Below are 14200 nucleotides of genomic sequence, written 5' to 3'. Positions count from 1 at the left end.
TACACCAGGCACATCAGCACCTTTAAGTTGGCCACGACACTTTGAAGTATTGGGATTACTCCTGGACACCACCCGGCGCTGGCTCTCTGTTTACTGTCAGCACCAGATTTATTATCTCCACTTTGTAGGCGGAAGGTGTGGACAGGCTTGTTTACCGAGCCACGACCTGCTCCAGCTATGACTCGACGGCGTCTGGTATTGAAAGCAAAGGTCAGATCTTAACTCTGTTGTGGTTCTTTGATTCATTCAGTTAAAGCTTTTAGTTGCTGACAAAGTGCTGGTGATAGAAAGTGGGAACAGAAACGTTGTCAACAAATGGTGTGGCCAGAACATCAGACTGCTTTAATGCTCAAAAAGGGTTCAAATGTAACATGAATGGGACACTGTCGCAAAATAAAACTGTCAACTTAAAGTAAGAATGACATATGTTTGGTATCAAATGCAACAAAAAACTTGCCCCTGTCGATTTGTGGTTTTCACATTGGATTAGGGACCAGAATTCAAAATACTATTCCTCTGTTAAACACTGTGATTAAAACTAATCCTGATGGGAATGATTATTCGGAGTTCTTCGACATATCAGATGATGTCTGTAACTGCAGTGAACCTTGAGCCTTGTTGTTAGCATTAGAATGGATCTATTAATTCTAACTGATAGCACTGCTATGTTTGCTGTCTGTTACTATTCTTTATAATTGTTCTACGATTATGTGAACACCCACAGGCAAAGCCTTAACATTTCTTAATCGTACCACTGCCTGAGCTCCTGTATTTACTTGTCCTGTCTAAATTGTCAGGAATTACGACATATTCTTTGAAAATATTGTTGTTTCGTCTGTCTTCCCACGGACCGTGCAAGTGTTTTCAGATGTAGTTGATCAGACAAATTGAACTGTCCAGTCACTCACTGGCCAAATCTTTACTCTCTGTCCATTAGATTAAAAAAGAATCATTCGATGTCATGACTTTCCATGTTTTTCCACACCAACAACCATCATGCACAGTCATACCACGTCACCCCCACAGGCTCTGACTATATGTTAAGGCAAATCAACAACAGCATTGAACAAGGCAGACTGTCCAGTCAGAGCAGACCACTCAGGACTCTGTGTTTCCAGGAGTAGGTTCCTCTCTTATTTATCAGACACTACTTATGTACTTATTCACTTATAATTTTAATGTACTTCTCCAAAAACTTTTAGCAAAATTCCACATCCAGACAGTCCCTGTCAAAAAAACTCCATATATGGACCTGGATTTATTTTGGCTCCCTATCGTGACCAGTCATTTCCCTTTGTTGGGACAGTCTGAGTGTTTTCTTTTCCATTTAAAACTTAACCTTCAAATTGACAGTGGGAATTAACTGTGTGTTGGAAGGTGAAGGGCTATGGCCCCTTTTCTGATATGGTTAAAAACCTCATCAAGCTCCATTGCTTGGCTACACCTCAAGCTAGTTTAGCAACCACTGGGTGCATCTTATCTTATTAAAGATATATTAAGCACACTAGTTTGAATCTTGTAGTAATTTATACAGAAAGTCCCTGATCATTTCAAAGTTACTGTTACTGTAGTATTACGCCACTCTCAATGCTATTGCTAATCTCTGCTCATATGTAGGAATTCCAAGGCCATGGTTGAGCTTCTCTACTTTTATCAGAAGGAACAGTTTCTGGGTGCCTTGTGTGGAAACGCTGAGATTATTTCAAGCTTTCTGAAGAAGCACAAACACAGTGTGCTGCAACCATACAGGCAACCAGCCATAGGGACTCCATCTGGCGTCATTGCTGCTACTTCAATAAAGCAGGTCATGCAAACATCCCTACTGGTACATACTACACCACACAGATGGATGACTGTGGAGGAAGGCCGCAACTTCTCTTCCCCTCGTATCTTTTGTCCGCTCAACACCTCCTCATAAACCGCCTGTCAGGAGCAGAGAAAGGGTAGACAAGGGGGGAACAGGTAACTGCATTCCTCCTCAGAGGACATGTTGAAATTTGCCCCACTGCTGAACACGAAATCTGAACCTGACATGTCGAACACACCCAGGTGAACTCTGTAGTATTGGCTCAACTAGTCACCTTCTGGAAAGTTTATCTAATAAATGTGCATCTAGAGCTAGAAAAGTTAGTTTAGTAAACACACATCGATCAGCAAGATCCTAAACGTAGCACATGCTTTGGTTAACAGCAGTTCTCGAACCAGCAAAGATGCATGAGAGCAGAATAAATAAAACCAGAATAAGTACATCAACACAAAATATCTTTTTTTAAGTTTACATTGGGAAAAAAGTGCACACAACTCAGTGAATACTTCAGAATGTAATGTGTTGTTGACCTCCCAACTCAGCAGTTTTCTGTGCTCTAATGTGTGTCTGTCTTTCACGCGTGACGGATCACCTGTCTCACTGAGGCATTGACTAACCAGTTCTCCCCGGGTGTGGAAGTAACTCCAGGGCAAAGAAAAGAAAAATTCCAGCTGGATTTTTCAGAGCTTCAGGGTTGCTTTTTTGTAACCCCTTCTTTAGTTGTATACCATCCAAATGCTCAGTTACACGTCATGGAGTTGAAAAAAAGCGCTTCCTACAAAAAGGTGTGCTTAACTTAAAACCACTTTTGAGATGAACAAGAAAATGAAACTGGTCACTGCAGTTGTTAAATTTAAATCCTGGCCTTCAAGGGCTTCAGGTGAAGTGTCCTGATGACCACCTGCAATAACATTTCTCTATGTGCACATATGTACACACACATGGACTATGCACAAAGCTTTGGGATTCTGTCAAGTATTAATTAAACAACACTCAAAAATAAATGTTTTAAAGAAGTTTCCACTCCATATTAAACTGGAAAACACGTCCATGACACTACAACATCACCGGTGTTGTACTGAAATATTGTTTGCACCAACCGGTAATCTAATCTGATCTAATGTTCCTGGACTCCTGGAGATTAGTGGAGCGATACCAAAATAAGAGGTCATAGGCATGGGGGAACCAGGCACCGGCACCTGGGCCTGTTTTTTGTTCTCTATCATATTTGTCAGTGAAGTTAGGGCACATATCGAGACAAAAAGGTGAGTTTCAGCATTGCTGGGCTCAGGATGTTGAAGACTATTTTGCAGGCTAAAACTGTACAAGATGAGGAAGGTTAGAAATCTTGAAAGTGTGTTCTCTTGATAGTTTTGTTCACACAGTGTTTTCGTCCAGTCATCGCTTATCATAGACAGACCACTTTGCAACTCTTTTTTTCTCTTAAATTGTTTGTTGGTACACCACATACCCCATGTGTGGTGAGACACAATCATTTCAGAATTAACTTGTTCAATATTCTTTCCTGTTTGGAAATTATAGGCGATCATACGGCTTCAAGACCCTGTGGTGAAATGCGAAAAACTGTAGCGTGACAGCAGCACCCTTTGACCTGTTGGCGAATCTCAGGTTAATAGAGGACGGTAAGGCCACTCTTGCTTCTGATTGGCTAGAATGCCTCTCCGACAGACTTTGCTGGAGACAATAGATCTTAGAACATTTGCTTCTTCTCAGCTACTTGCCTCAGTTGTTCCGGCTCCGGTTGAGATGAGGCTCAGCGATTTACTTCACAAGTGTAGCCTGCTCTGACTGAGATGACGTTTTCATGGCCAAATGAACTGGCCAATAAGAGGAGACCTATTGTAGCCTACTGTATTATAAGAAACTAATAACATTTCTAAAAGTGAACATGCTACATGCTACATAACTAACAGGACAAATGTGGACAAGGATGTGTCCAAAACATCCGATGCAATTGAGAAGCAGAAGCAAACGGCAAAGATGGTAATGCCGCTCGCACCACTTATCATTATCACCAGTTAAATCACTTACCTATTTTGAACATTTGCATCGAGGGGAACTATAACCTTTGCACTCACACTGCACCCAGAGAGATGCTCTCTTACACCCAGTGCAGATGCTTCTATGGTGCACTTCAGTATGCCGTGAGGAAGTGGTCTATAATGTGGTGGTGAATACACACAATGTCGTGAGAGCCATGAGCTGGCTTTCGTGCGAACAGTGTTAGACTGACCTGAAACCGCCACCAGTGCGAAGTTAAGAAGTGCGTAAAGGATTACAGATAATGTCAAATCTCCTTCGATCGATAATGCGAGTCAGTATTCATTTACAGTCAGTGTACGCCCTGAACAGGTCACCAGTCCATTACAGGGCAAATATTGGCAAACAACATCCCAAGACAGTTTAAAATCATGAACACTGGGAACACTCTAACTTGACACTGGGGGAACACAGGTTTCACCCTCAGTTCTTGACAAAAGAATCCCTGAAGTTTATTGGTTTATTTATTTTTGAATCAATACAGAATTATTATTATTATTATTATTATTTAAGGGTGTCGGCAAGGAAAGGGAAAGTGTACAAAACAGTGGTGAGGTCAGCAATGTTGTATGGTTTGGAAACAGTGGCACTGAGGAAAAGACAGGAGGCAGAGCTGGAGGTAGCAGACATGAAGATGCTGAGGTTCTCTCTGGGAGTGAGCACGATGGATAGGATCAGGAAGCAGTATATCAGAGGGACAGCACATGTCAGGTGTTTAGGAGACAAAGTCAGAGAGGCTAGACTGAGATGGTTTGGACATGTACAGAGGAGAGATAGCCAGCACATTGGAAGGAAGATGTTGAGGTTGGAACTGCCAGGCAGAAGGTGGAGAGGAAGGCCAAAGAGGAGATTGATGGAGGTGCGGAAGGAGGACATGAGGTTTGCAGGTTTGAGAGAAGAGGAAGCAGAGGACAGGGTGAGATGGAGGAAGATGATCTGCTGTGGCCACCCCTGAAGAGAGAAGCCCAAAGGAAAAGAAGAAGAGGATTATTATTATTTTAAAGTAGCAAAGACGGCTCCTAAAAGTTAGGAATTTATTCTATTCTTTGTTAAAACAAATTGGATTTATTTCCAGTTAAGTTGAACACAATGACACAAGGAGGTACACTGAATTTTTTGTTTTGATTTACCACAGAATAAATGATTATTTAGCAAAAGAAAAAAAAAGAAAGCCCAGGTTTAAATACAAAATAGTGATGTTATCACTTATAGCAGCATTGAATACGTTGAGAAATCCTGCATTAATGCATGTTTATGTATTTGCTAGCTTGTCATATTTTGCGATGCACACATGTCTTGCTATATATCGACGTGGGCCATGATTTGCATCCCTAATATCTAGCTAACTGTGTTAGCTAAGATCATTTACAGTCAAAAGTGAAAGGATCACGTGATTTCCAATTACTTATTAATTGTGATTGATCACAGCCCGTGAACAAGATGAACTAAATGTTTTTAAACTGACCGACAGCAAGAGAATCAAGAAATGGGGACGATTTTTAACCTGAGTAAGGGGTGAGATGTTTTGACTAAAGTGTGATCCCAGCACATCGCAGTAACATAATGTGGATAACCACATTATTTGTATGTGATGGCCTCATGAAACAAGTAAAGCCAGATAGCCTTATTCAATTGACTGAGGCTGGGGCAGGCAGGAAATCCATCCAACCCTGTTAAATAATATCAGGTATCAGACTGCACCTGCTTTTCTGGCGCGCAGACACATCAAACAGGCCATCTCAGCTGGACAAACATCCTGCCTGAGGACCACCATCTGCCAGCGGTGAAACAGTAACAAGCAAGCAAACTCATTTGGAGCCAGCTCGCCAGACGAAAGATGACAGGTCATCCCTGGTAATAAACCAACTCACTTTTCATTAGCAGCGAGTGATAGCTCGTCCCACAAGGACAATGTTGCGCTAGCTTTTGTGTCGCTGTGCTAACTCCGCCCACCGTCATCCCATGAGTGATGCCTGGCTTTGACTGCTGACCCCATGCGGCTGCTCGGTTCTGCCACACATGATTAACACGCACTTACACACATACCATCAACCAAAGTGACATGGAGAAATACACACAAGTGAATTCAAACAAATAGCAGCCACACAATCACAGCAGGACTGCGTGTGGACACATGTTTCTCAATGACCCTGGACACCAGCACCACAGTCATAACAGAACTCACCAGAGAGCGGCTGTATCAGTAACACTATTTCCATGAACACTGTGACACCGGCTGGGCATGAACTGGGTGTGTGTGAGTGAACGGCTGACTTCCTGACAGTTAGAACCGCATCAGACTGCAGCGCATCGTATGTTCTGCTTAGAAGGTGAACGGTTGCAGCCTGCCACCTCTTCAGGACCTGTATGTCTCCAGGACCCAGAGACGTGCAGGTGGGATCAGAGCCGACCCTTCTCACCATGGTCATAGACTGTTTGTTCCTCTTCCCTCTGGCAGGAGGCTACGGTCCATCCAGACCAGAACCTCCCGTCACAGGAACAGCTTCTTCCCCTCGGCCGTCAGACTGTTGAATTTGTGAACAACCGTTGTTGTTTATTTTATTTTATTTTATTTTTGTACTATTTTATTTTATTTTATGTCAGCATTCCAAAACACTGTCCTAGTTGGTGGGATCCCCACTGACCATGGCAATAAATTTGATTCTGAATCTGATTGTAAGTAGACCTTGGCAAAAGCACTTTAAACGTCATTCATTGCCCAGAAAATCACAGAAAGACCAACAGAACATGCTCTTAAAATGTTGAGATTACCGACAATAAGCTCCTACTTTTTTTCGTATAAAACAACATGGCTAATACAGTGTATGGATTTTTGGAGGCTAAAGATCGTTATGCTGCCAAAATATTGAGCTTGGTCACATTAAACTGATGAAATTGCAGGCGTTTTATTGACCTTCAAGTGTTCACAATGTGCTATTTTTCGCCTGCGTGTCCACATCTCCGCCAACAGAGCCGATCTCCTGGAGGACCGGAGACAAAAAGCAGCAGCTGGGACCGACTGTGGTGTCAGAACTTTGAACATGCACACGAGAACAGCACATTTTGCACGCTTTAATGTGATAAAAAGATGTAAGGAGTTCATGATTCAAGTTCAGAACATTGCCGAGTTTGTTTCATGAGTCTACATGCCGGACCCTGTTTTCAGAACTAGTTTAGAAGTGATCCTTGTGCATTTTTAAGCAGCACTGCACCCACTGCTGATAGACAGCTGAGGTTTATGTATGAACAGGACATATTTTCCTTCTTAAATTTAGTGGGTGCAGTTAATAGTTCGGAAATCACACGACTGAACCATATGTGTATTCACGGCATATTAGCCAGTAATTAATAGTTATAAGCATTAATTGGTGTCTTGCTGAGAGTGACTAGATTTTACCCTGGAATACTCATTGAAAGGTCACACTACCAACACCATAACTACCAAGAGTAGTTATGGTGTTGGTAGAGTAAAACTGATTTTTGCCAACCAAAACAGCATGACTTTAACATAACTGGCCAAACGAGACAAGATTTCCTACAGACCGGAATAAGTCAGTCTGATTAAAGTGTAGTTATGCAACAGTACACAACATTATCACTAATGATGGTAACAACAACAGCTGATTCCATCCAAATCCTATTTTTGCTGTGTCACAGCTAATCCCTGTGGGGAGCACATTTATAGCACATCACAAAGTTGATGTGACTAGCAAAAGTGAATTGAAATGGCATCAGTGCCTCAACCTCCTTCACTGTACTTTTTTTTCGTTCATTTTATTGACATATTAGCTATTGGCACATTGCCAGATTGATGGTTAAAACGCATATGTAAGCGTAAATTAATGTGAGGAGGTACATTAAGTCTGGTGTATGTTGCGGCTCCCTTCTTATTCAACTTCAACCACATATCTGTCTGTCGGATATTTCTATCAAGATTCACTTCTCAAGTTCATTTTCTGACGGGAGACAGCAAAGATGCCCTCTAGCTTGGACTTGCTTCCTGCCCTGAGTGGACGTCCCACCTGCTTCCTGCTCAGAACAATGGCCCCAGCCTTAATAACATCTCAATTGATTTCTCACATTGAATTTTTGAGATTTACTAGGAAGGAAGTTGTCTGTGCAGTCAGCCATGCCAAATATGAAAAGAGCAAGGATGGAAAAATGTCTTCACGTTTTTAGGTCATCCTAAGCTAATGTGACATCCCTCCACAGACATATGTAAACCAATCCATCGCGATCATCTCCGCTTTAAAGAGGAAAAATGACCTCAGAAACGTATAGCTTGCTTCATGAGCCCCGGGGCTGGCTCTAACAGATTCTTCTCCCCGCTGTGTCAATGCATTTGTGCAACCACGAGACAAAAACGGATCTCTTACAGACAGAAAGGGTCCACACTGCAGGTATTTAGAATGAAAAGAGCCAGCAGACAGAGGCTGCTGTGTGGAGATTAGCAGAAGGCCTCACGTCCCACTGGGATCCATTACAATCTGTTATTGGAAGACATCATTCGTTGTGCTGCAGAAGGGTCTAGACCCAAGTTGTAAATGTATTTAATGTGCATTTTAATCCCTATTTGACATTGAGACTCAAAGCAATGCTTTCTAAAACTCCAACAGTACAGGCTTCACCAAAAGCATAATTTATTACCAAAAATTCAGCAGTATATATTCTCCAATAAAAGTGAATCTACAATCACCCTATAGAAGGAGGCACCAACCACAGCTGATCTAGTACCTTATCAAGTTATCATCTACGAAGCTGTCATAGTTATGACATCAGTGAACAGTCATACGGGTGATCGAGGAGATCGACTGAACTCACTGAAATGGGATGTAAAGTGAATGATGTCAGTCATCATCTACTTAAAGTTCTCCCCAGTCAGATATTTGTGAACGAGAAGGTACAAGAGCGACATGTAAAGTGACGTCTCATTCTCGCCACCAGCGCCGCTAACCCCAAATTTCCACCAGGTACAGTTGCAGAGGGAACACTGAGTTGACGTGGAAGCGCAGTAGTTCAAATACCACCAGGAACAGCAAAGCAGTGCAGAACAGTGCAGAGCCAAGTGGTTGTTACTGTATCCACTTGGTCATGTGAGAATCGTGATCGCGTGAGAATTGTCACTCCCGCGATACTGAATCAGGTGTCAAGTGTCAGGGAGAATGGGCCGACGCTTGACCTCCAAAATGAACAACACCTCATCTATGTTGTCACGAAAGAAGCGCAGCATTAACTGCTTTGGAGTAACGTTCAACAGTTATGATGTAACGTTTACACTGCTGTTTCACAGTAAAATGTGAATACCGTCGACACAGTGCTCCATTAGGAAAATTTCCCAGATTCACACTTTTCAGTGGCTGATTTCCTGTCTGAACGAGTCTCTTTACTGCGGTGCTCCGGTGTAAAAATTGAAAACAATTTATTCTGCACAGCTCCGCCTCTGGACCGCTTCTGGATTCTTTGGCAATTGGGGGTAAGTCCACCCATGTCCTTCTGGAGGAATTTATTTGATAGTTTTCAGACATCAGGGGTCAGATCAGCAATCAACACATGAATTAAATTTAGTTCAATCATTCTCATTGTTATGATTGTAAATAAAGTTTTGTCTTTCTTCTATCATTCAGCATGGATCGCTGTGAAGTCACTTTAATCCTTGTAGATAGACTCTCGGATATTGAATCGAGTCAACTACCTAGGACTCAATGCTGTTGTTTTGAGTTGTGCAGCTGGCGAGAGAGGTGGGGTGGATGTTTTCTAGCAACACTGACCTGTGCTGACAGTCAAAGTCATGCAAAGCAGCCAGTCGGTGCATTTCACAAAGCAGGATAATCACTATCAAGATCCACAATGTGTCCTATGTTCTACTGAAAGCGCATCAAGGTGATAACTGAGCGAGCTCTCTCACATGTAACCATTTCCAGTGATGTGTGAGGGTGTAATACACAGGGCCCAGGATTCTAATCTCAAAGAGTTCCACTGTTGCATGACTCAGTGCTCCAATAGGAACAAAGACCACATGCACTTCTTTGATCAGGGAGGTGGGACGGTGGCCAAGTGCATTTACATCGGACCATGCTGCCAAACAAGAACTCACTCAGCGACATGTAGAAAACAATGGCATCCATTTGCCCTCCCTATTCAGTTGTACAGCATTAGAGTTTATGTTCTCATTGACACGTTCAGCGTTTGTGTGGAGCCCATGCGCAAATTCCCCACACCTGACTGGCTGAAAGGTCAGTTCAACTGATCGACTTAGCTGCTCAAACATTGAGCAAAAACAAGGCCTGGTACAAACTGAACAGCGAGATGTTTCGTGTCCATAAACATCACAGCTGGTACACTGCGGCATACAGGGGAAGGCCCTGTTGAAATTAAATGGCTGACTTTCATGGCCTCAGGCTGCAGTAGTCAGACAGAGATGAGCTAGAAAAGCAAAGACACGCTAAGTATCATTAAAAGATTCATCAGTAGGAGCAATTAAACCAGGCTCACTGTCGCCACTCCTCATGTTAGAACTTTGTTGGAAATACTCTGGAAATCTTACAGAATTATTTGTGAGGGTCGTGTCAAAGTGTTCCCCACGTGTGTCATGACGATCAGTCTGTCTTGTCTCAACCTGAAACCTGGCAGGTTGCGACTGTGCGCAGAAGGGTAATACATTCCAGGCATACCGTGGGGTCAGGGGACTGGAAGAGCCAATGGTTAGCCAGCTGACTGCCCAGTCCCCCCTCCCCGGCAGCATCGGGGAAACAAAAAAGCTCTCTTGGGTAAAATCTCAGGGACCCAAAAGAGGTGACTCCAAGTAAAGCAGGCACTGACGGATGAATACCTGATACAAATTGCCCACAGGATCCTTCCACGGTCCCTAATTTTCGGGTCATTGTGAGTCGGTTTTCACGTATTTCTCAGTATGAGGACGCTGTTGTGCATTAGTTTAATGGTGATGAAACATTTTTATTGGACCCACACGCCCCTCTGTGCTGCGGGGCTGCCAGTCAGCGACTACATTTCTGTTGTAAACACCACACAGGTGAGGGGTGGGACAATTCCCCCAACAATCCAGAACTAGTTCTGTGAAGTGTTGCATGGGGTCATTACATTTTCCGGCGTTTCCGTGATGTGCCTTCGTCCCAGCACCTGATGAATTGGAGTGAGTCTCACACACAACAAGTTAAGAGGGCACTTTCTCTGCTGACCTTTACAATGACTTGGTGGATTAGAGTGGAAAAGACAACAGGAGAAGCTACGCTTGCAAATGTAAGGTCAGCTCAGATCAGTCGATGTGAGACCTCATGGGACCATTTGAAAAATGTGCTCGTGCTGCATGTATGACACAAAATAAGTTGTTTTAATTTTAAATCACAACACAAAGAATGCCCCAAAAGCCTTCATCTATTCCACATCACTGTCTCGCATCACTCCACACTAATAGGATCATGTCTCACCGAGGTTTGAGAACATGGCTTATTGCAGACCTGAGTCGAAACCTTCTCTCATGACTTTCATCCTTGCCTCAGTCTGACTCATGCACGAACAAAGAAAGCCCACTTTCAATGTTATGACATGCCACAACTGGTTTGTTCGCTTGCATTTCTCAAATATGCTTTAAGGCTGCCATAATGAGACAGACAGTAACTAACAGTTTGGTGTGACACAAATCTAAAGGCTCAAAAAGAAGCAGACTCAAGGGAAACAGACAGGACTGTAAAACAGTCTGAGTCAAGACTGGCAAACACCATCAATGCATTCTTAAGTCCCTTCACGGAATCACGGCAAACACTTGAGTCACCGCCTCATTCTTTCTGAGAGCGTATGCAGGAGCTATGTTAAGCTTCATTTCAGGGACTAGTTATAATCTACAATGTCTCTGTGAAAACCAACTGTAACAAGAAAAATCAAAGCAAACTTTCTGAATCATACTTGTGTCTCCTCAGATTTGAAAACTGCTTGTTTAAGTGAAATGAAGAAGGGGGTGGTTGCCGAGGTTCTTATGATTAGGAATTGGGGAGGAAGTGATTAGGAAAGAGTTTTAGAGGAGTGTGAGTATGTTGAGGGTCAGTCTGTGACAGTTGAGGAGAGGCGAGACAGGGAACATGACGTCAAAAGAAGAGGAGAAGGGCAACCATTGAGGTTCACAGAGTTTAATGTTGGTGGTGAAGACCACATTTACTAAAGTTACATGCACAATTGATTCATTGTGCACGAACTTTGGACTTAACTCTACTCCCTTTCCTCTTCTGAAACTGATTTTCATTTTAACACTGAAGACCAAAGTGGTTACATTACCTTGCACATACTACTGCTTGTCTAAAACAAGTTAGATTGGAGAATTATGACTGTGGCTGAAAGACCTTTGAGCTGCTCCCATCAGAGGTGCAGTCCCATTATCATGGCCATGTGGTCCACTTCTAGGGTTGCAGTCAGAGGACAGACTTCAGTCTCAAGAGAAGGGTCTAAGATGGCCCATCGATCATTTGTGGGCAGGACACTGCTATCCACTCTCATAAGTGGGGAAACGTCTGAACGGATCTATTTCACATGGACAGATCTCCTGTCATCAGACGGCACAGAGGAAGTTGTGTTTGGTCCCAACGTCTTCTTCCTCTTCAAAGCAAGAACTGATAACACCAGTTATGAAGTGGCTGTGTGATCATAGATGCGGAAGGATGAGGGGCCACTGTAATTAGCCAGGGGGAAATCCTACGCCAAACAGTGATACTGTTTGCAGAATATTGCATCGGAGACACGTAAACTATTCTGAAAACAAAAGGAGGAACATTTGGGACTCTGTAAAAACATGCCCAGGGGTGATGGAGAGCAATGTACTGCTGTTACGAAGCTCAAACCCAAATTCTGTCTCAGGTAATTGCCTCTGCCCCGGGATGGGTTGACAGAAAGTAGAGCAAGCTGTTTTTCTTTCTTTAGATTCTATTGCACGCTATAAAGCCCCTAATTTACCAAAGTGACTCACATATAGGTCAATTCAGGCAGATGGAGGACAACGAGACCTATAGCTTGAAAAGACTTCTGGGATTGAAACAAAATACTTAAAAATGAAACCACAATCTTAAGACTGAGCCCCATAACTCTTAGACAAGGTGAAACCTATTTTTTAATAAAGAAAAAAATAATTGTCAAGCAAACCTATCAGCTGAGCTTGGTGGCAACACTTATCTGCTTACATCTGCGTTTACATTTAATTCATATAGGCTTATGATCTTCTGGAACAATACTTAACCCACAGACACCTTTACCTCCTCAAATTTGTACTCTGAAATCTGGATACTTACATTTATAATAATTGCATATTTGAACCCAGCACTTTAAACTACACTTGCTCACTAGAATGAAAAAATAATAAATATGAATTATGCTTCTATTTTCAAACTAATAATTGCCCTTTATTAATTAGTAATAAGATAATAATACTGAAAACAGTGATTATTATTATTACTATTATTATGTTCTGGTGTAAAATTTGTTCTATTGCGAACACTTTGTTTGAATTTGTCTGCTGAATTCTTTTTGAATGATTGAGCGTTTTGCATATTTTTGTTGGTCTGCGAAACGTACGAACGTCGAAATAAAGGCGAGAACCACGTAACCTCAGGTGAATGTCATTCTCATCTAAAAACGTATCTCGGGCAGAAAAGCGCCTTTTCTCAATTCAGTTTGCACACGTGTGTTCGTGCGTTGTACTCCGCTTGAAAATGAGTTTAATCTGAAGCCCACACCTCTGGAGCGGATACAGCCTGGCGCACTAAAGCAGGTGCGCGTTCATTTTGGATTTCGCCCGTCGTTCGAGAAAAGAAAGTGAAGCGCTCTCTCCACAGCGCTCAACAACTCACGTACATGTACTTCGTGGATCCCTGCGTCTGCTTGTGCATGGCCACTGAGAATCCAAAGAAGCTCCCTGGCGTTTTTCCTTCCTTGATCACGGGAAACCGTTCATCGATATTGAATCCTCTGCACAGTAACGTTCCATGGTAAAGAGCCAGAACGGCGCAGAGTAACAGTCCCGGAGACATATTTGGGTCCGGTGCGCCACTGTCCCGCGATCAGCTGCAACAGGTAGGCTGCCTCTCACAGAGACCTCCCCATCTAGATCCGCCCGCGCTCAGCCTCAAGGTGTCGATGTGTGTCTGCCTCTCTCCGGCGCCCACCCCGGCCCTGCCTCCTTTCATTCTTCCCCTTCCACACCCACTTCACACATCACACTTGCAATCTGTGCTGCCACCCAGGGCCGTGCTGCGCTGGGGCCAAACTCGAGTAACAGTCATTGGTAGTACCAGTCAATAAGTGCTACTTGAACAGGGGTCATTTGGGCGATCT

General features: G+C 43.1%; 1 protein-coding gene across 2 annotated transcripts in view; it reads right to left on the bottom strand.

Annotated features, from left to right (window-relative positions):
* itga3b (integrin, alpha 3b) overlaps positions 1-13984 on the bottom strand; it is a 31038-nt gene extending 17054 nt beyond the window's left edge. Inside the window, exon 1 of one of the 2 annotated variants that reach the window (XM_053875388.1) lies at positions 13721-13984. In XM_053875388.1, the coding sequence (XP_053731363.1) occupies positions 13721-13896 (176 nt within the window). In that variant the 5' untranslated portion in view covers positions 13897-13984. Of the gene's footprint in view, positions 1-1833; positions 7535-13720 lie in introns of those variants that run through there. The other variant, XM_053875397.1, reaches the window with a different exon arrangement.
* Positions 13985-14200: the final 216 nt, after the last annotated feature.

This window comes from Synchiropus splendidus, chromosome 1 (genome assembly GCF_027744825.2).
Source record: "Synchiropus splendidus isolate RoL2022-P1 chromosome 1, RoL_Sspl_1.0, whole genome shotgun sequence".
Taxonomy (NCBI): Eukaryota; Metazoa; Chordata; class Actinopteri; order Syngnathiformes; family Callionymidae; genus Synchiropus; species Synchiropus splendidus.
This window is presented reverse-complemented; position numbering and strand designations above follow the sequence as displayed.